This window comes from Nycticebus coucang, chromosome 3 (genome assembly GCF_027406575.1).
Source record: "Nycticebus coucang isolate mNycCou1 chromosome 3, mNycCou1.pri, whole genome shotgun sequence".
NCBI classification, from domain to species: Eukaryota; Metazoa; Chordata; class Mammalia; order Primates; family Lorisidae; genus Nycticebus; species Nycticebus coucang.
In genome coordinates, this window is record NC_069782.1 from 125,026,703 (window position 1) to 125,048,902 (window position 22,200).

General features: G+C 38.1%; 2 protein-coding genes across 2 annotated transcripts in view; both read left to right on the top strand.

The window, feature by feature from the left end:
- Positions 1 to 7,718, top strand: part of ENTPD1 (ectonucleoside triphosphate diphosphohydrolase 1) — a 187,343-nt gene extending 179,625 nt beyond the window's left edge. Inside the window, exon 10 of the mRNA XM_053582847.1 lies at positions 7,610 to 7,718. Within this exon, the coding sequence (XP_053438822.1) occupies positions 7,610 to 7,636 (27 nt within the window). The 3' untranslated portion in view covers positions 7,637 to 7,718. The remainder of the gene's footprint in view (positions 1 to 7,609) is intronic.
- The window catches only part of LOC128580659 (protein CC2D2B-like), a 121,539-nt gene continuing 106,980 nt past the window's right edge, over positions 7,642 to 22,200 (top strand). The window contains 5 exon segments of the mRNA XM_053582844.1: positions 7,642 to 7,718; positions 9,566 to 9,627; positions 20,318 to 20,375; positions 21,564 to 21,634; positions 22,066 to 22,110. Coding sequence (XP_053438819.1) covers positions 9,589 to 9,627; positions 20,318 to 20,375; positions 21,564 to 21,634; positions 22,066 to 22,110 — 213 coding nt within the window. The 5' untranslated portion in view covers positions 7,642 to 7,718; positions 9,566 to 9,588.

The window sequence follows — 22,200 nt, forward strand, 5'->3', positions numbered from 1 at the left end:
AAGACCAGAGATGTTGGCGTGGATGTGGAGAAAAGGAAAAATTTCTACAGTGCTGGTGGGAATGCAAATTAATACATTCCTTTTGGAAAGATGTTTGGAGAACACTTAGAGATCTAAAAATAGATCTGCCATTCAATCCTATAATTCCTCTACTAGGCATATACCCAGAAGACCAAAAATCATAACATAACAAAGACATTTGTACCAGAATGTATATTGCAGCCCAATTCATAATTGCTGACTCATGGAAAAAGCCCAAGTGCCCATCGATCCATGAATGGATTAATAAATTATGGTATATGTACACCATGAATATTATGCAGCCTTAAAAAAAGATGGAGACTTTACCTCTTTCATGTTTACATGGATGGAGCTGGAACATATTCTTCTTAGTAAAGTATCTCAAGAATGGAAGATAAAGTATCCAATGTACTCAGCCCTACTATGAAACTAATTTATGGCTTTCACATGAAAGCTATAACCCAGTTATAACCTAAGAATAGGGAGAAGGTGGATAGGGAGGGGTGGGAGGGGGGAGATGGGCAGAGGGAGGGTGATTGGTGGGATTACACCTGTGGTGCATCTTACAAGGGTGTATGTGGAACTTAGTAAATGTAGAATGTAATTGTCTTAACACAATACCTAAGAAAATGCCAGGAAGGCTATGTTAACCAGTGTGATGAAAATGTGTCAAACGGTCTATAAAACCAGTGTATGGTGCCCCATGATCGCATTAATATACACAGCTATGATTTAATAATAAAAAATAAAATAAATAAAAAATAAAAATCTGAGGCAATTAATGAATCTCAGAATTAGAAAGGTTTTCTTTTGTCATTAACATGTACATTCAGAAAGTAAAACCAAAGCTTAAAAAATGCATGCAAAGCATTCAAGATGATTGAAAAATTTAAAGGAACAGTGTATAAGTAGGTTCTGAATATTAGAGAATGAGGTCTCAGCTTAAATTCTCCCCAAGCTGGTAATAATCATATATAACAGTAATATGTTTCCAAATTCAGCAAGCTGGTACTTCATCCTCAAACCTCACGCATAGATATGGCTGCTTTTCTCATGGCAAACCCTTTGGTTTTGTGACAGAAACACTCTGAAAAATGGGCAAATTAGTGGAGCTTCGCAGTATGGGACTAAGAATCCCAAATGTTTTGGATCTGAATATAATGTAATGAGTGCTAAAATTCCTCAGTGTGGTCACTTTGCCACAGCATATGCAGTACTCGTAAGGGCCCCTACGTAGCAATGCACAGAACTATACTTGGATCACCAGGAATTGCTCTTGACAGAAATTTTTCAGAGAAAGAAATAAGGAGAACTTAATAAGAGTCTTCCAATGGAATCAAATAAATTGAAAAAGGACTCTGAATTCAATTTTTAAAAACTTTTAAAATTATTGAAAAATTAATTTTTATTTCATAAAACAAAAATAGACCATGACTCCAAAGGCAGATGACTATAACAATTCAGATCTGCTACTCTGGTTTCTCATCAGATAGTATAAATCTTTCACATTTTAACCCACATCTGATGCGCTCAATATAAGATTGTTAAGCAGAGGTTTTTGCAAATGTTTTTTTCACCCTCCCTCTTATATCTTTTCTCATTCGCAACTGTGATTTCCTCTCACCATCAAAAACAGATGTAAAAATATTCTATAATTTACAAGGTCAATGTGTACTTTGAAGATTTTTTCCAAATCTATCCTAATCAGATTATCACTTATCTCTGCCCACGTATATTTTTTCATTTCTACGTTTCAACTTTGAGGAGAGAGGTCATTGGACGGGGAAAGTAAATCTCAATTCCAGATGAGAAAACTGCTCCCTTTAGCATTATTAGAACTGATTTGTTTAGTGGTTTTACAGTTTACAACACACTTTCATGTTTCATTGTCACATTTCCCCATAATCCCAGAGGGAAGGTAGAACTGGGAATTCTATCATTATCCAGGTGGTCCAGATGAGTAAACTGCAGTTCACTGAGTTAAGGGAACTGAGGGATATCTAACGTGGATTCACCTTCTGAAGATGAAAGTATGGAAGACTGCCATACTTTTTTTTTTTTAGATGGAATCCTACTTTGTTGCCCTCTGTACAGTAGTGTGGTGTCACAGCTCACAACAACCTCAAACTCTTGGGGTTGAGCGATTCTCTTGCCTCAGTTTCCCAAGTAGCTGGGACTACAAGTGCCCACCAAAACACCCGGCTAGTTTTAAAGACGAAGTCTATCTCTGGCTTAGGCTGGTTTTGAACCCATGAGGTCAGGCAATCCACCCGCCTTGGCCTCCCAAGTGCTGAGATTACAGATGTGAGGCACCGTGCCCGGCTGCCATAGTTTCTGAAAACAAAACAAAACAAAAAACAGTCTTTCACAGCACTGTCTGGTTGGACTCAACATAACACTTCTATTTCTGAAACAAATTATATCTTAAATTAAGGTCCTTCCTCTCACTTACCCTTTGCAGCTAGAGATGTAAACTCAAAGTCCAGGTAGGTTGGTTTTGTTTTTGTTTTTTCCCATCTGAGCTTTAGACTCTAGTATTAGATCTCAAATCCTACACTAACTCAATTTAGTCTGTGCATTATTTGGGCCTATATACTTAATGCTTGGGCATAAATATAATAGCATGGCACTTGATACACATTATATGCCATGTGTTTTTTGAAAACACATACCATTATATGATAGTAATCCAGAAATCAAGTGTACTTAAGGAGCATCCCATATTCTATCTAGTCCATATCACTGCTATTTAAGGAAAGTATTTCTTGACTTCTTTCTTCATTATCTTTGTTTCTAAATTCCTATAGCAGATGAGACCTAAAAAATAAACATAGGTTTTATTTTGAATGACAATCTGGCCAAATGATTTTGAAGCCTGGACACATTTAATAGTAATGCAGTTACTTCAGTTACAAGGTAGGTGTAACTTCTGAGTTCTATTTCCATTTATGCCATAATGTACCTATTTAATCCAGAACATTATTTTTGCAGCAGTTTGTTTCCACATCTCCCCTTTTTGAAAAGCGTGCAGGTGTGGGAGGCAGGTTAGCTGACTCCCTCATAAGCCCCTCCTACTCAGGGTAAAGCACGCAGGTGGGCCATCCCTGCACACACACCACACCACACAAAGAAGAAGGAGGGCCTGGAGGTGGCTAAGGGAAATGTCTGTATGGCAACCCCTGTGTAAGGATCAGCAGCTTAGACACCTAAGATCTTTGGACTCCAGATCAGCAGTTTAGATTAGAGAAGTTAGATGAGATAGAACTTGTTCTCTCCTACTCCTTTCTTCCCTTTACATTATCTGGCCCTTCAGATCTTCCAGTATCCTATGTTCTTGTTTACTCAGCCATTACCTTTTACTTTACTTTCCTGGGGGCAAGGGTTCTGCTTTTCATTTTTAACTTTAATTGCCCTGCTTGCTTTTTTGCACGTATACATTTATGTTTTGAGCACAATAAAAAAAAACCCTGAGAAGGCTGAGCAGGTGCTGCACTGTCTTGAGCTGCCAACAGGCATGAAAGACTGTGTATGCTTTTCCAAGCTCTCAGGCTTTTATGCACTAAGTTTGTGTGAAAGTCTCCTTCTTTCTTCAGCGCTGTCTCCCCTGGGCCCCCAGGAACCCCAACAAAAATGTACAAGACTGTCTGAAGTTTTAAACACGTTTCTCTAGAATCAAAGCTCCGAGCACACGCATGACACAGAAAGCTGCTAATAAACACTTCTTGAAAGTTTGAATTAATGGAGGCATGAACACCAATGTGTTGCTTTCTGGCACTATCAAGTTTCCTACATCTCCATTCACTCCAGTTTCCCAGAACAAGTTTCCAATCACATAATGTTTTACTTGACTCATTATAAGCTCTTTCATTCATTAAACAATGACACCAGTGAGCTTGTGTAGTATTTCCCATTTTAATACTTTAAAAATAGTAAATTCATACACTACAGGAAGCTCTGGAAATGAAAGGAACCACTTGCACGTTTAGGGGACTCTTTTAGATGCCGTTCTCAAATCACCTCAAATCAAAGCACCCCTCTTTTCCTGAAAGGCAGAGGTGAGGAGGAAAAAAGGAGGCAAGTCTCGTGGGCGTGGCAACCCGCACCCCTCTGTGTCGGTCCCAGGTCTGCACTCCCGCCTGGGCACCGACGCTCTATGACACCCTCCCTGAGAACAACCCACCAGCTCGGGACACTGGCCGCGGGCCCGCGCTGACCGAGGAGTTAGCGGCTGACACCTGCCGGGGATACACCATGACCAGAGAGGTGCAAGGGCTCCCATGACCCAGGCAACCCAGCCCTCAGGCTTCTTCCAGAACAAATTCCGGGGTATCTACGGCTAACTGGGCCTCCCACGTAGGCCGCAGGTGACCAAAGCCAGTGGGCAGAGGCGAGGGCGGGAGTGACAGACTTGGGCGCCTCAATACCAGCCACAAGCCAAGGGTACGATGAACAGATGAACCGCACAAAATTCGCGAAAGCGCATGCTCGGTCCCTACAGGCGAGGGGACGCATCGCGCATGCTCCCGGGCCGCCCCGAGCGCCAGCCGGCCTGGGAGCGTCAGCTGCCGCCGCGGTGCTGGGCGGTTGGTGAGTTCGCTCAGTACCCGGTAAATCGCGCGCCCTGCCTTGGCTGCTCAGATGTAACAAAGTGCCCTTTCCCTCCATGGGCATGTCGTGCTGCCTGTTACGGATCCTCTGATTCTTCCCCGTCACACACTCGCACCCTGGTCGAAGCTCTGCTCTGCAGCGGTTTCCAGGGTAGCCCGGACCGGAGCCGCGCGGGCCGCTGGGACTTGCAGTCCGCAGGGCCTGCCTGACTGTTTTGAGTCCCCTTTGGGAATTAATAGGCTTGAAAACCACTGCTTTTTACAACTTTTGACTGCAACGCTTGATTTGCATCAAATGCGGGTTGGTATATTATTGAGTGCCCAGAGTACCTACTGTATGCCAAACACCTTGTTGGGATTGGTGGGGTGTAGACAAGTTCATGCCCCGGGACTCGTCTGGGTTAAAAGGAAAGACAGAGTTGGAAGATAGAATGTAATGAACAAAAATTAGCATTGCAAACTGTTAAGTACTATTGGAAGTCAAAGGCCAGAGTCAGGGAAAAAAATAAATAAACTTTGGACGACGTGGAGTTTAAATCAGGCTTTGAAACACGGAATGCTCTTCAGTAGAGAGAAGTTGCAAAAATCAGAGGATGGAGGCAACCAACGGAGTGTAAGGTAGTTGAAAAGTTTTTATTGGAGAGTGGTAATCAGGGCTTAGATGGGGAAGTGGACATAGGGTTCCTTTAACTTGACTTTAAGAAAGGGCTTTTGGGTTGACTTTCCAATTGACACTGTAAGTACAGGTACGGAGATAAATCTTCAGTATTGCATAAGAGACAATGTTACAGGACTTCTGGACCCTTGTGGTTGCTCTATCAATTAGTACATTTTTATTAATCTTGTACTTAACTCATGAAGCCGTGACTATGTTGTATTATGCGTGTCTTCGATATAAACTTTCAAAATACAGTAGCACAGTTTTTGTAACCTCTTTCCCCATTTATTTCATTTTTCTGTACCAGAAGCCCCCAAAAGGGAGTCCAAATCTTTCTTGATCTATGAGACTAGGTTCTGAAAACAGTGGGTGACTTAGTTTTGATGGCATTCAAAGACATAAATTCACAGATCAGAAATTCCTTTGTCAGCCCATATGTTCCTAGTTTTTGATTTTGGAAAATAAACTGTTAATTTTCAAACTTGTCAGGTAACAGAATACTTGGAAGACATGAAGCTTTTTGTACAACATTGTGAAATACTGCTATATAACACACAATCTGGAATTTTAGGGTTAAATTTTACTTTTATTTTTATATCCTGCCAATAAAGGGTAGCTGGTGCCATATAAGTACATTTTTATTTTGAGGAAATGCTATCTGTTGCTTTAATTTTATCATAACTTTGAAGGAAACCTTAGTTTTGGTATAGCATCCTGATTCAAATCAGAGAAGTCTGGAAGACCATAATTTAAGAAAGACTGTTATAAGGTAATTCAGAAAGAATTCTTCATACTATGTGACAATAGATGAACTGAGATAAAGAAAAATTGGTCTGAATTTAGCTCTCCTAAGGAAGGAAAGCAAATTAATACATTTAGAAAGATTTTCAACAAAAGCTGGGGGGAAATTAAAGAGAAAACAAATTTCTATGTAGCTAGCAATTAACCAAAGAAATATTACTGGAAAATGTATAATATAAATGTCTTAACACAATAACTAAGAAAATGCCAGGAAGGCTATGTTAACCAGTGTGATGAAAATATGTCTAATGGCCTATAAAACCAGTGTATGGTGCCCCATGATCGCATTAATATACACAGCTATGATTTAATAATAATAAAAGAAATATTACTGGATACTGGAATATGCATTTTGTGACTGCTCCATATACTAGAGATTTTTCTGTAGTTTGCTTCTGCTAGCACTCCTGAAACCAAATGGCATGTAACAGAAGTAATCAATATGATTGAAAATTGTTCTAAAAAGAAGTCTATGATGATTCCTAGAGGACATTTCTGTGTTAATAATTGAACATTCTGTCCCCCAAAAGCAAATATCGAGGAGATCTTGCATATTCTTGTGTACTTATATGGCAAACTGGCCTCTACTGTTGTGTCTGGGGAATTTCTTGGATTTGCATTTTAGACTTTATGTTGAATGATACTGTGCTACAAGGTTATTTGTGGAGCCAAAACAAATGTGGAAAGAGAACTAAAACCCATAAAGTCTTTTTAGCCTCTCTGACCAAAGATATTTTTATTAAATTTAATGTTTTCTATAATTAGGAAATATGAGCTATTGAAACTGATTGCTTCTTATTTTGTTGTATTACTCTCAACAAGTTGTTCTTTATGATTTTTTCTTATTAAATTGGCGTTTATGGGATTTTTGTTGTGAAATTGCAGAAGTTGACTTTTATCTCAAAGTCTCCATATGGTTAGCATGAGATATGAGAAATTCTAACCTTCGTAATCACATGAAAGTAATGCTTTTGGTTTCATCATTGACTTTAATTCAGTTGATTTCAGATATAAATCAATGTAGTACAGTAAGGTGTATTTTGCTAACCTCATATTTGATAGTAAAGTAAAATACCTTATATTTTTATCATATCCATTTCCATGGATACATCATTACTAGAAATGAAAATGCTTGCAAAACTACAAATTGCAATTTTTTGCATATTTTTATATACCAACCATAGCTAGGAAAAGATCTCCTATGCAACCATATTTCTTGCGCTTTTCAGAAGTCCAAGTGATGCATTCATACTTAAATGTCAAATTTATACAAAGCATAAGATTTAGGAAATTTTATTTTGGAAATCATTATAGTGATAGAGTAATGCTGAATAATTTGCAGAACCTGTAGATTTCTAACTGCTAAGCAAGAAGCAAAGATTCATCCCAATAAAATTGCCTCTGTTTGCTGTGGATCAGAAAAGGCTGAATGAACTGGTGGTTTTAATTCTCAAACTTTGACATGGACCTTCAGACCATCTCATAGAAAAGTAGCTAATCCTCAATTTCCTTAACCTTTTAGAAGAAGGTTGAACTGCAAGAATTATAAGTTAAGAATATTCTCAAAGAGAATATTGGATATAACTGTTGGAGGCAGTTTCTAACACAGGAAGTTGAACTGTTACAAGAAGGTAAGAGTCTGCCCTATAATTCCTTCTTACTTTTAGATGATACTTCAAAAAAAAAAATGGAACTTTCAACTAGATTTGAAATTCTATCCAATATTTTAATCTATAATCATTTAATTATCTTATGTAGAATGATAAATGAACAAGTTAGGAACATCTTCATGTCTCCAAAAATATGATTAATAATTTCTTCTACATTTCATTTGATAATTTATTGTAATTTTACTATCCATAAGATATGCCACTGCTAATGTTTTCTCTGGTTTAGCTGAAAACATTTGCAGGTATAGGCATCAGTAAGCCAGGAATTGGAAGTTTGTTTTAGAAGTTCTAGTAGAATGGAAAAGCAATTCAGAATTCTCTTTTCTTTCCATCCTATTCCTGCCCAATATTGGTAGGTTAGTAGGAAAAATCTTAAGGGTGTTATAATCTTTCAAAAAGTCATTAATTTCTTAAGTGTCTTTCTTACTGGTTATACAAAGAATTGAATCTAAAAAATCAGCTTAGACCTGATTTTCTTCTGTTCCAAGTCTATTAAATATTTTTAACCTCCTTGCAGAACTCTCACTTGAATGTTCTGTAAACACTCATAAACAACATCTGCAAATTGAACTCATTAATCCCTACCTCTGCTACCTTCCTATTTTGACAATACTGAAATGATGTTACCTCTCAGTTAAGGCAAGAATCTGGGAGCCTTCCTTTACTCCTCCCTCATTTTGTCCCATACACCAAAATCCTATGAATTAAGAATTAAATAAATCTTTCTCCACTCTCCATTTTTTAAATTAAGATCTTTAGTATCTCTCAGAAGTCTCCTAATCAATCTCTGCCTCTCATAGAATATCTCTTTATTTAATCATCTGCATTTTTTCCCTCTCTGTGAAGTGTTACATTTTTAGGAGCAAGGGGAATTCCCATATATTTTAATTGAAGTAATTGCTAAGAGTTTTGGATGTTTTTTTTGTATTGTTGTAAAAGAAATATTTTTTAATCATATTAGCATGTAGGGAAGACATTGATTTTTATACATGTTCTCTTACATTCTGTCTCTTAGAAACTTTCTAATTACAATAGAACCTCTGTATTGACCAATTCGTTACAGTCCCTTGGGTGGGAACTTCCTATAGGCCATAGACTGGCCTATGAAAATTAGGTCTACTTAAGGAGGTGGTCAGTGTAGATAAGTGGTCACCTATGGAGGTTCTACTGTATGTCTAAACTTGTTTGATTAAGTCTCTTAGATTTTCCATGTATAAAAACCTGTCATCAACAAGTCCTCCCCTTGCAAAAATTACACCTCTTACTTTTTTTACATGTTTTATTGCATTAAGCAGTATTTTTAATTAAATACTAAAGATGATCAGGCACTAAATGTTAAATGCTAAAAATGTTAGTATGTTTCTTTTCGGTGGTTTTTTTTTGAGACAGAGTCTCACTATGTTGCCCTGGGGGGAGTGCCGTGGCATCATAGCTCACAGCAACCTCAAACTCTTGGGCTTAAACGATTCTCTTGCCTCAGCCTCCCAAGTAGCTGGGACTCCAGGTGCCCACCACAATGCCTGGCTATTTTTTTTTTTTTTGGCAGTTGTCATTGTCGTTTAGCTGGCCTGGGCCGGGTTCAAACCCGCCCCCCTTGGTGTATGTGGCTGGCACCATAACCACTGTGCTACGGGTGCTGAGCCTGGATTTTGAAGTTCTTTTGAAAAGTCTATAACTAGAATCTTTTTATGATGCCATTTTGTTTCTAGTTATATTAAAAAATTTAAATAGCATACTTTTTATCTCAATAGTTCATTTTATTTTAGCAACATAATATATCATTCTTAAAATATTTCTTATTTGTTTAGAAAGTAGAAATTAAAGAACCATCATGGAAATGGTTTCAAGGAGAAGAAAAGGTAGTAGAAAGGTAAGGCATTAAGGGAGTTTATAAGGATTTTGATTATTCTAAATGGCCCTACTATAAATGTAGGATTATCCTGATAAATGTGATATATTTGGTTCTATATACAAATCCTAAATTAATATATTGAAAAAATCATAAAAGAGCTTAGGGATGAATTGTATTCTTTTTTTTTTTTTTCTTTTTTTTTTTATTGTTGGGGATTCATTGAGGGTACAATAAGCCAGTTACACTGATTGCAATTGCTAGGTAAAGTCCCTCTTGCAATCATGTCCTGCCCCCATAAAGTGTGACACACACTAAGGCCCCACCCCACTCCCTCCCTCTCTCTTTCTGCTTCCCCCCCCATAACCTTAATTGTCATTAATTGTCCTCATATCAAAATTGAGTACATAGGATTCATGCTTCTCCATTCTTGTGATGCTTTACTAAGAATAATGTCTTCCACTTCCATCCAGGTTAATACGAAGGATGTAAAGTCTCCATTTTTTTTAATGGCTGAATAGTATTCCATGGTATACATATACCACAGCTTGTTAATCCATTCCTGGGTTGGTGGGCATTTAGGCTGTTTCCACATTTTGGCGATTGTAAATTGAGCTGCAATAAACAGTCTAGTACAAGTGTCCTTATGATAAAAGGATTTTTTTCCTTCTGGGTAGATGCCCAGTAATGGGATTGCAGGATCGAATGGGAGGTCTAGGTTGAGTGCTTTGAGGTTTCTCCATACTTCCTTCCAGAAAGGTTGTACTAGTTTGCAGTCCCACCAGCAGTGTAAAAGTGTTCCCTTCTCTCCACATCCACGCCAGCATCTGCAGTTTTGAGATTTTGTGATGTGGGCCATTCTCTCTGGGGTTAGATGATATCTCAGGGATGTTTTGATTTGCATTTCTCTAATATATAGAGATGATGAACATTTTTTCATGTGTTTGTTAGCCATTCATCTGTCGTCTTTAGAGAAAGTTCTATTCATGTCTCTTGCCCATTGATATAAGGGATTGTTGGCTTTTTTCATGTGGATTAATTTGAGTTCTCTGTAGATCCTGGTTATCAAGCTTCTGTCTGATTGAAAATATGCAAATATCCTTTCCCATTGTGTGGGTTGTCTCTTTGCTTTGGTTATCGTCACCTTAGCTGTACAGAAGCTTTTCAGTTTAATGAAGTCCCATTTGTTTATTTTTGTTGTTGTTGCAATTGCCATGGCAGTCTTCTTCATGAAGTCTTCCCCCAGGCCAATATCTTCCAGTGTTTTTCCTATGCTTTCTTTGAGGATTTTTATTGTTTCGTGCCTTAAATTTAAGTCCTTTATCCATCTTGAATCAATTTTTGTGAGTGGGGAAAGGTGTGGGTCCAGTTTCAGTCTTTTACACGCAGACATCCAATTCTCCCAACACCATTTATTGAATAGGGAGTCTTTCCCCCAAGGTAAGTTCTTGTTTGGTTTATCGAAGATTAGGTGGTTGTAAGATGTTAGTTTCATTTCTTGGTGTTCAATTCGATTCCAAGTGTCTATGTCTCTGTTTTTGTGCCAGTACCAAGCTGTCTTGAGCACTATGGCTTTGTAGTACAGACTAAAATCTGGTATGCTGATGCCCCCAGCTTTATTTTTGTTACTAAGAACTGCCTTAGCTATACGGGGTTTTTTCCGGTTCCATACAAAACGCAGAATCATTTTTTCCAAATCTTGAAAATACGATGTAGGTACTTTGATAGGAATGGCATTGAATAGGTAGATTGCTTTGGGAAGTATAGACATTTTAACAATGTTGATTCTTCCCATCCATGAGCATGGTATGTTCTTCCATTTGTTAATATCCTCTGCTATTTCCTTTCTGAGGAGTTCATAGTTTTCTTTATAGAGGTCCTTCACCTCCTTCGTTAGGTATATTCCTAGGTATTTCATTTTCTTTGAAACTATGGTGAAGGGAGTTGTGTCCTTAATTAGCTTCTCATCTTGACTGTTATTGGTGTATACAAAGGCTACTGACTTGTGGACATTGATTTTATATCCTGAAACATTACTGTATTTTTTGATGACTTCTAGGAGTCTTGTGGTTGAGTCTTTGGGGTTCTCTAAGTATAAGATCATGTCGTCAGCAAAGAGGGAGAGTTTGACCTCCTCTGCTCCCATTTGGATTCCCTTTATTTCCTTGTCTTGCCTAATTGTATTGGCTAGAACTTCCAGCACTATGTTGAATAGTAAAGGTGACAGAGGACAACCTTGTCTGGTTCCAGTTCTAAGAGGAAAAGCTTTCAGTTTTACTCCATTCAGTAAAATATTGGCTGTGGGTTTGTCATAGATAGCTTCAATCAGTTTTAGAAATGTGCCACCTATGCCTATACTCTTCAGTGTTCTAATTAGAAAAGGATGCTGGATTTTATCAGATGCTTTTTCTGCATCTATTGAGAGGATCATGTGATCTTTATTTTTGCCTCTGTTAATATGGTGGATAACGTTTATGGACTTGCGTATGTTGAACCAGCCTTGCATCCCTGGGATGAAGCCTGCTTGATCATGATGAATGACTTTTTTGATGATAAGCTGTAATCTATTGGCTAGGATTTTGTTGAGAATTTTTCCATCTATATTCATGAGTGAGATTGGTCTGAAATTCTCCTTTTTGTTTGGGTCTTTTCCTGGTTTTGGTATCAGGGTGATGTTTGCTTCATAGAATGTGTTGGGGAAGATTCCTTCTTCCTCAGTTTTTTGGAATAATTTCTGCAGTACAGGAATAAGCTCTTCCTTGAAGGTTTGATAGAATTCTGGAGTGAAGCCATCTGGACCAGGGCATTTTTTAGTTGGAAGCTTTTTTATTGTTTCTTTGATCTCAGTGCTTGAAATTGGTCTGTTCAGGAGGTCTATTTCTTCCTGGCCAAGTCTAGGGAGAGGGTGTGATTCCAAATATTGATCCATTTCCTTCACATTGTCAAATTTCTGGGCATACAGTTTCTGGTAGTATTCAGAGATGATCTCTTGTATCTCTGTGGGATCAGTTGTTATTTCCCCTTTATCATTTCTGATTGAGGTTACTAGAGATTTTACTTTTCTATTTCTAGTTAGTCTGGCCAATGGTTTATCTATTTTATTTATTTTTTCAAAAAACCAACTCCTTGTTTCATTAATTTTCTGAATGATTCTTTTGTTTTCAATTTCATTGATCTCTGATTTGATTTTGGAGATTTCTTTTCTTCTACTGAGTTTAGGCTTAGATTGTTCTTCTTTTTCCAATTCCATAAGGTCTCTTGTGAGATTGTTGATGTGCTCTCTGTCTGTTTTTCGAATGTAGGCATCTAAAGCGATGAATTTTCCTCTCAAAACTGCTTTTGCAGTATCCCACAGGTTTTGGTAGCTTGTGTCTTCATTGTTGTTATGCTTAAGGAAGTTAGTGATTTCCTGTTTGATTTCTTCCTTCACCCATCTGTTATTCAACAGAAGATCGTTTAATTTCCATGCCTTTGGATGGGGTCGAGCATTTTTGTTAGAGTTGAGTTCCACCTTTAGTGCCTTATGGTCTGAAAAGATACAAGGTAAAATTTCAATTCTTTTGATTCTGTTGATATTTGTTTTGTGTCCCAGGATATGATCAATTTTGGAGAATGTTCCATGGGGTGATGAGAAGAATGTATATTCTTTATCTTTGGGGTGGAGTGTTCTATATGCGTCTATCAAGCATAATTGTTCTAGGGTCTCATTTAAATCTCTTATATCTTTGTTTAATTTCTGATTAGAGGATCTGTCCAGCTCTGCAAGAGGTGTGTTAAAGTCCCCTGTTATGATGGTATTATCAGATATCATATTGCTCAGACTGAGTAAGGTCTGTTTCAAGAATCTGGGAGCATTTAAATTTGGTGCATAGATATTTAGAATTGAAATGTCTTCTTGTTGTAGTTTTCCCTTGGCCAATATAAAGTGACCATCTTTGTCTTTTTTGACTTTAGTTGCTTTAAATCCACATGTATCTGAAAATAAGATTGCAACTCCTCTTTTCTTCTGAATTCCATTTGCCTGAAAAATTGTCTTCCAACCCTTGACTCGGAGCTTTAATTTGTCTTTTGAAGCCAGGTGTGTTTCTTGCAGACAGCAAATGGATGGCTTGTGTTTTTTAATCCAGTCAGCCAATCTATGTCTCTTCAGTGGGGAATTCAAGCCATTAACATTTATGGAGATAATTGATAAGTGTGGTAGTATTCTATTCGTCTTATTTGGTGAGAGTCCATTGCTTAGTTTTATCTTTTGCATCAGTGTGGAGGTTAGGTTCTGTCCTTTGATTTCTGAGTTCTTACTTTGCTGCTGATCCATTGTGGTGGTCAGTGTGCAGAACAGGTTGAAGTATTCCCTGTAGAGCTGGTCTTGTTGTGGTGAATTTCCTCAATGTTTGTATATCCGTAAATGATTTGATTTCTCCATCAATTTTGAAGCTTAGCTTAGCAGGGTACAGAATTCTGGGCTGAAAATTGTTCTGTTTAAGTAGATTAAAGGTAGATGACCATTGTCTTCTTGCTTGGAAAGTTTCATTAGAGAAGTCTGAGGTCACTCTGATGGATTTGCCCCTGTAGGTCAACTGGCGCTTACTCCTGGCAGCTTGCAGAATCTTTTCTTTTGTCTTGACTTTGGACAGGTTCATCACAATGTGTCTTGGAGAAGCTCGGTTAGAGTTGAGGCGACCTGGGGTCCGATAGCCCTCTGAAAGCAGTGTGTCAGAATCTTTGGTGATATTTGGGAAATTTTCTTTTATAATATTCTCTAGTATGGCTTCCATTCCTCTGGGGCATTCTTCTTCCCCTTCTGGAATTCCTATAACTCGTATGTTGGAACGCTTTATAAAGTCCCATAATTCTGACAGTGAACGTTCTGCTTTCTCTCTCTTCTTTTCTGCCTCTTTTACTATCTGAGTTATCTCAAAAACTTTGTCTTCTACCTCTGAAATTCTTTCTTCTGCATGGTCTAACCTGTTGCTGATACTTTCCATTGCATCTTTAAGTTCCCTGATTGACTGTTTCATTTCCTTCAGCTCTGCTATATCCTTTTTATATTCTTCATATCGTTCATCTCTGATTTGATTCTGTTTTTGGATTTCCTTTTGGTTATTTTCCACTTTATTAGCAGTTTCCTTCATTGTTTCCATCATTTCTTTCATTGTTTTCAACATGTGTATTCTAAATTCCCTTTCTGTCATTCCTAACATTTCTGTATAGGTGGAATCCTCTGCAGTAGCTACCTCATGGTCCCTTGGCGGGGTTGTTCTGGACTGGTTCTTCATGTTGCCTGGAGTTTTCTGCTGATTCTTCCTCATGAGTGATTTCTTTTATCTGTTTCCTTGCCCTAATTTTCCTTTCACTTCCTCTTGCTCTTTAAGTTCTTGTGCCTGTGGACTAAGGGTTACAGGACCAGAAAGGTGAGAAGGTTGAAGAGCAAAAAAGGGATGAAAGAAAGGATGACCGAGTGATAAGAAAAAAAAGAAAGATAGAGAAAGGAGAGGGGGTAGGGATAAGGAATATTGACAAAAAGAAGAGAGGCACAGAAAGAGGGAGACAGGGCAATATAGGTGTACAGTAGGGTACTTTGACACAACCTTAAAAAACCCCACCTTCTGGGGGTTGGGTGCCCAGTTGGGTGGTTCCCTTGAGGTCAGCAGCTCTTTGCTAACCTGGTCAGACACAGTACCCCACCTCCACCAAGTAGAGAGGAAAGACAAAAATGCTATAAATCAAACCAAAACAAGCAAACAGAAAACTTTATGGCGATAAAATTGGGTGAAAAACCAAGTGATAGCGGTAGAAACACTAGCAAAAATGAAGTTGTAGTTATTAAAAAAGGCAGCAATGGGAAATTATAATTAAACTAGAAAAATTGAGAAAGAAAAAGGGATCTGTATGGAAAAGATTGAAATTAAGAAAGAAAAGAACAATGTATATTCTTTATCTTTGGGGTGGAGTGTTCTATATGCATCTATCAAGCATAGTTGTTCTAGGGTCTCATTTAAATCTCTTACATCTTTGTTTAATTTCTGTTTAGAGGATCTGTCCAGCTCTGTAAGAGGTGTGTTAAAGTCCCCTGTTATGATGGTATTATCAGATATCATATTGCTCAGACTGAGTAAGGTCTGCTTCAGGAATCTGGGAGCATTTAAATTGGGTGCATAAATATTTAGAATTGAAATGTCTTCTTGTTGTAGTTTTCCCTTGACCAATATAAAGTGACCATCTTTGTCTTTTTTGACTTTAGTTGCTTTAAATCCACATGTATCTGAAAATAAGATTGCAACTCCTCTTTTCTTCTGAATTCCGTTTGCCTGAAAAATTGTCTTCCAACCCTTGACTCGGAGCTTTAATTTGTCTTTTGAGGCCAGGTGTGTTTCTTGCAGACAGCAAATGGATGGCTTGCGTTTTTTAATCCAGTCAGCCAATCTATGTCTCTTCAGTGGGGAATTCAAGCCATTAACATTTATTGAGATAATTGATAAGTGTGGTAGTATTCTATTTGTCTTATTTGGTGAGAGTCCATTGCTTAATTTTATCTTTTGCATCAGTGTGGAGGTTAGGTTTTGTCCTTTGATTTCTGAGTTCTTACTTTGCTGCTGATCCATTGTGGTGGTCAGTGTGCAGAACAGGTTGAAGTATTTCCTGTAGAGCTGGTCTTGTTGTGGCGAATTTCCTCAATGTTTGTATATCCGTAAATGATTTGATTTCTCCGTCAATTCTGAAGCTTAGCTTAGCAGGGTACAGAATTCTGGGCTGAAAATTGTTCTGTTTAAGTAGATTAAGGGTAGATGACCATTGTCTTCTTGCTTGGAAAGTTTCATTAGAGAAGTCTGAGGTCACTCTGATGGATTTGCCCCTGTAGGTCAACTGGCACTTACTCCTGGCAGCTTGCAGAATCTTTTCTTTTGTCTTGACTTTGGACAGGTTCATCACAATGTGTCTTGGAGAAGCTCGGTTAGAGTTGAGGCGACCTGGGGTCCGATAGCCCTCTGAAAGCAGTGTGTCAGAATCTTTGGTGATATTTGGGAAATTTTCTTTTATAATATTCTCTAGTATGGCTTCCATTCCTCTGGGGCATTCTTCTTCCCCTTCTGGAATTCCTATAACTCGTATGTTGGAACGTTTCATAAAGTCCCATAATTCTGACAGTGAACGTTCTGCTTTCTCTCTCTTCTTTTCTGCCTCTTTTACTATCTGAGTTATCTCAAAAACTTTGTCTTCTACCTCTGAAATTCTTTCTTCTGCATGGTCTAACCTGTTGCTGATACTTTCCATTGCATCTTTAAGTTCCCTGATTGACTGTTTCATTTCCTTCAGCTCTGCTATATCCTTTTTATATTCTTCATATCGTTCATCTCTGATTTGATTCTGTTTTTGGATTTCCTTTTGGTTATTTTCCACTTTATTAGCAGTTTCCTTCATTGTTTCCATCATTTCTTTCATTGTTTTCAACATGTGTATTCTAAATTCCCTTTCTGTCATTCCTAACATTTCTGTATAGGTGGAATCCTCTGCAGTAGCTACCTCATGGTCCCTTGGCGGGGTTGTTCTGGACTGGTTCTTCATGTTGCCTGGAGTTTTCTGCTGATTCTTCCTCATGAGTGATTTCTTTTATCTGTTTCCTTGCCCTAATTTTCCTTTCACTTCCTCTTGCTCTTTAAGTTCTTGTGCCTGTGGACTAAGGGTTACAGGACCAGAAAGGTGAGAAGGTTGAAGAGCAAAAAAGGGATGAAAGAAAGGATGACCGAGTGATAAGAAAAAAAAGAAAGATAGAGAAAGGAGAGGGGGTAGGGATAAGGAATATTGACAAAAAGAAGAGAGGCACAGAAAGAGGGAGACAGGGCAATATAGGTGTACAGTAGGGTACTTTGACACAACCTTAAAAAACCCCACCTTCTGGGGGTTGGGTGCCCAGTTGGGTGGTTCCCTTGAGGTCAGCAGCTCTTTGCTAACCTGGTCAGACACAGTACCCCACCTCCACCAAGTAGAGAGGAAAGACAAAAATGCTATAAATCAAACCAAAACAAGCAAACAGAAAACTTTATGGCGATAAAATTGGGTGAAAAACCAAGTGATAGCGGTAGAAACACTAGCAAAAATGAAGTTGTAGTTATTAAAAAAGGCAGCAATGGGAAATTATAATTAAACTAGAAAAATTGAGAAAGAAAAAGGGATCTGTATGGAAAAGATTGAAATTAAGAAAGAAAAGAACATCAACAACGTCAAAATAAACAAACAAAAAAACCCAACCAAACAAAAAAAAAAAAAGAAAAAAAAATACACAACCAAAAACAAAGCAGTTTGTTATGTTGTTGAATATTGTCTGGGCAACACGTGGTCTTTTGGGGTATGAGATGTTAGTCACAGTTCTGATACGACTGGAGGCTGCTGATTTCTCAAACCCCAGCAGGTAGACACCCTAAATCTCTCTTCAGCCCACTTAAAAGGCACTTTGAACTTGTAAACTTGCTGAGCAGAAGCTTTCCCAGCTTTCTTGCTGGAATCACTGCTGAAGTGGCTATCCACTTACTCAGTGTGCCAAAACCGGTCTCACTCTGCCCCTGAGGGTTAGGGCTGCAAGGCGGCTCAGACCCCACCCTTAGGCTACTTGGTTGCTGGGTTACCAGCTCCCACCCGTTTCTAGCTCTGCTACCCTGAGGGCGGAGCTTGCCGGGGCAGATCACTGACAATGGATCCGTGTGACCCACCGCCAAACACTATTAGCTCCGTCTGGCTCAGCGGCTCAGACTGGGGCCCTAGACAACGGCCAAAGTTCTCCGCACTCCCACTCAGGCCTTCCCCAAGGCAGTTCAACTCAGTGCCAAGTCCAAGGACATCAAAAGAGTTCACAGGTAAGGCCTTTCTGGTTTGCAGTCTCGCTGCTACTGAACTTACAGTTGTGGGCGGGTTTAGACGGGTTGAACACACGCGACCACTTGCCGGTTTTCCACTGTTTTAGTCCTCCTCTTGGGGTCCAGAAGTCTCTCGCTGACTCCCTGTATCCTCATAGGAGTGATGATAGGCAGTTCCCACCAGCCAGAGATGCCTGGAGTCCTATCTCCCCAGACTCACGGTGCCCAGATGCAAGGAAGCTGTTACTCGGCTGCCATCTTGCTCCCACAATTCGAATTGTATTCTTATTATCAGTCATGTAAAGGGAAGCATTAGAGATGGGTTATTTATGTATTTATTTGTTTAATCTCTTACTTAAATGTTTATGTATTATGTGTTCTCTCGGCCAACCAGCAATCCATTCTGTGTTTTACTTAAGAAATATATTTTTTTAATCAGTGAGTTAAACCTATATAGGACCAATATCTGTGTATCTGCTAGAGTAACTCCAGTTAAGATTCATATTTTATCTCTGCCTTCTAGATGGAAATGAGAAATTATGAAAAAGTATACAGAATCCTGAGAATAGTGGATGAGATTATTGGGAATTAAAGGAGACTTTTATCAATCACTTGTTAGGGTTGATGTTCCATCATACTTTCAGGGATTGCTATCTGCTGGTTAAGAGTAAAATAAGGTAATTTTAATTGTCTTGAGGAAGGTATTGAAGATTGATTAGGAAGTAAGGGAACATTTTAGTCCATGTTGACCTTATCCAGTAGCTCTTAAATGTGGCATAGGACCATCCAAAGCCTTGGAATACATCCATATTTAGGCTATGGATGCAAGGAATAATTGGCCAGAGAGGTAGAAGGATAGAGAGCAAGGATACAGAAAGTTTTCAGGAAATAAGAGTACTCAGCGTTGTCAGATACTATAGTGTAATCAATCAAATAGTAGCTGACACTAGTATATGTAGTAGCATTGGATTTCCAAAGTATTTTCATATACATCTGATTTTATTTGACCCATTTAAAAGATACATGAAGTAGACAATACATGAACACTAAGAACTAAACATGAGCCGGGCGCGGTGCCTCACACCTGTAATCCTAGCACTCTGGGAGGCCGGGGCAGTGGATTGGCTTAGCTCAGGAGTACGAGACCAGCCTGACCAAAGCAAGACCCTGTCTCTACAAATAGAAAAACAAAATAAAACTAGCTGGGTGTGGGTGGTGCCTGTAGCTCTGTGGGTAGGGCACTGGCCATGTATACCCAGGCTGGCATGTTCAAACCCAGCCCAGGCCAGCTAAACAGCAATGGCAACTACAAAAAAAAAAAAAAAAATAGCCAGGCATTGTGGCGGGCACCTGTAGTCCCAGCTTCTTGGGAGGCTGAGGCAAGAGAATTGCTTGAGCCCAAGAGTTTGAGGTTGCTGTGAGCTGTGATGCCAGGGCACTCTACCAGGGGAGACAGAGTGAGACTGTCTCCAAAAGAAAAAAAGAAAGAAAGGACTAACCATTGGATTTTTGTCATCAAAAGGTCCTTTTATATTAGAGGATACCTATTGGTCTTAGGTTCTAATCTCTCATGGTGCAATGACCCAGTCTTCATCCCTGTATTGCCAAACCTATACTATATTAGAGAGAAATTTCTTATATAAAAATTCACTACACATAAATAATATATACAAATTGATAAAAGGATGGAATTTGAGAAAACAGGCAAAGGATGTGAATTGGTATTTTATGTATTTTTTTAATTTATGGTTGTTTTTTTTTAATGGTATTTTAAAGGGATGATGTTCAAAGGGCTGCTGAATATGTGAGAAGATGTTCAATGACAAAACAAGATTCAAGTTAACCCTCTTTTTTTTTCTCAGATGTCAGAAAATATGGATAACGTTGTAGAAGGAAGTGTAGATGACCGGCTCCAAAAAGGTTCTCAATATGTATACCACAATTCTGATGATATTCTTGGTTTTTATTTTTAAAAGATGTAAATGATTTATCTTAGAGTTTCAATGAGAATACTAGTTTTCTAAGGAACGAGTTTAAACAGAAACTAACCTTCCTGGAAATACAAGATGGGCATAAGGAAATACACAGAAAGTCAATCCAAACTATAAAGCTAAGTTCCATCTTCTTTGTCTTTCTGTCTCTGCATACACGGAGGATCCACTAGTACTACGTGAGAAGGTATAAGACCACAAAGATAGATTCAGAACCTGCTTCAGGAAGCTTCAAATTTCAGGGAGAAAAGTATGTAAATAATAGTTGAACCCTGGTTCATTTGCCAAGTAAATATTTATGGAGCACCCCTTATGTTCCATCTGCCATTGTAAGTTCTAGGAATAGAGTATAAACAAAACTGACTTGTGATTTTAAATTACACCAAGGAATACTGTAGTTAAGAATAAAGATTCTTATGACCTATAGTGATGTAGCTTTGTGCTTACCCTTTATTTCTACCATCTTCTATTCAACCTTTAAGTACTTAAAGGCAAGGGGAAGCAAAAACAAAATCCAAGGCAAAATGACCAATAAGTCCTCCTTTTTTTTTTTTTTTTACACCATACTTAAGATAGCACAACCTCTGTCTTTTTCACCTTATCCAGTGGATCATTCAGTGGATGATCAGAAAATAACACATGGCTTGGAACGCATGCAATAGCTGGAGTATTCTATATACCCTTCAATACTGGTTCAGTTTCTCTAGTATCAGGCAGCAATAGGGGTCAGAAGTATTACAATGATATTACAAAACAAACACAAGTAGTTAAAATGGGTACTTAGAGACTTACCTCTTTTTTCACATCCCTTTCCAATTTATCAAATAGAAGTAACCTGGCTTTGATGTTTATAAATTTCACAGAGAAATGTATACGTAGGATATGAATGTTCTCAGGGATTTTTTTTTTTCCTAACAGGAAAAAGAAAGTATTCTTTTTAGTCCAGATGGAGAAGGGGGAAGTGACACCTATTGGTTTTAGGTTCTAATCTCTCGTGGTGCAGTGACCCAGTCTTCGTCATTGTCACAAGGCTTAGAAATGTGTACAATATTTATTAAATATTTTTTGTTGCTATTGATGTTAAGAAAGTGTCATGAACTATATTATGTTGATTTAGATGCAGAAGGAAATGAAAGTATACGAAAGACACTGAGAGGAAAAGTAAGAGAAAAGTTTAAAAATGCTAAGGTAATAGTTTTTTTAATTTCATATTTTAAAATTTACTGTTTAAATGTGACATATAGTATAATAAACTTTCCTTTATCAAAAATAGCTGAAATTCAGTCTTAATATAGCTCCTTAATTCCAAAACATTTCAAGTTCTTTCTCATTTTTTTCCTCTTGTTTTGTAACATCCCTGTAATGCCAAACCTAAAGCCAAGAAAAGTTATATGATGATAGAGAATAGTAATTACACACACACACATATCAGGAATATACGTATACACATATATACATATAGTCATATATACATATAGTTTTTTACAGAAAACATTAAACACTGCATACGTCTTTTTAAAAGAAAATTATTGAAAAGGCAAGAATTTTATCCATTTCGGACAAATGACTTATTGAGCACAATTATATCTCTGTAAAGATTTACTTATATTGTGTTTCAGATTAATCAAGGTGGAAAACCTTCAGTTCAGTTGCTCACTGATAAGGTATGTCAGTGTTCTAAGGTAAATACACTTTTTTTACTTTTAAAAACAGCTTGGTGGAGGTATACTTTACATAAACTTTACATACAATTC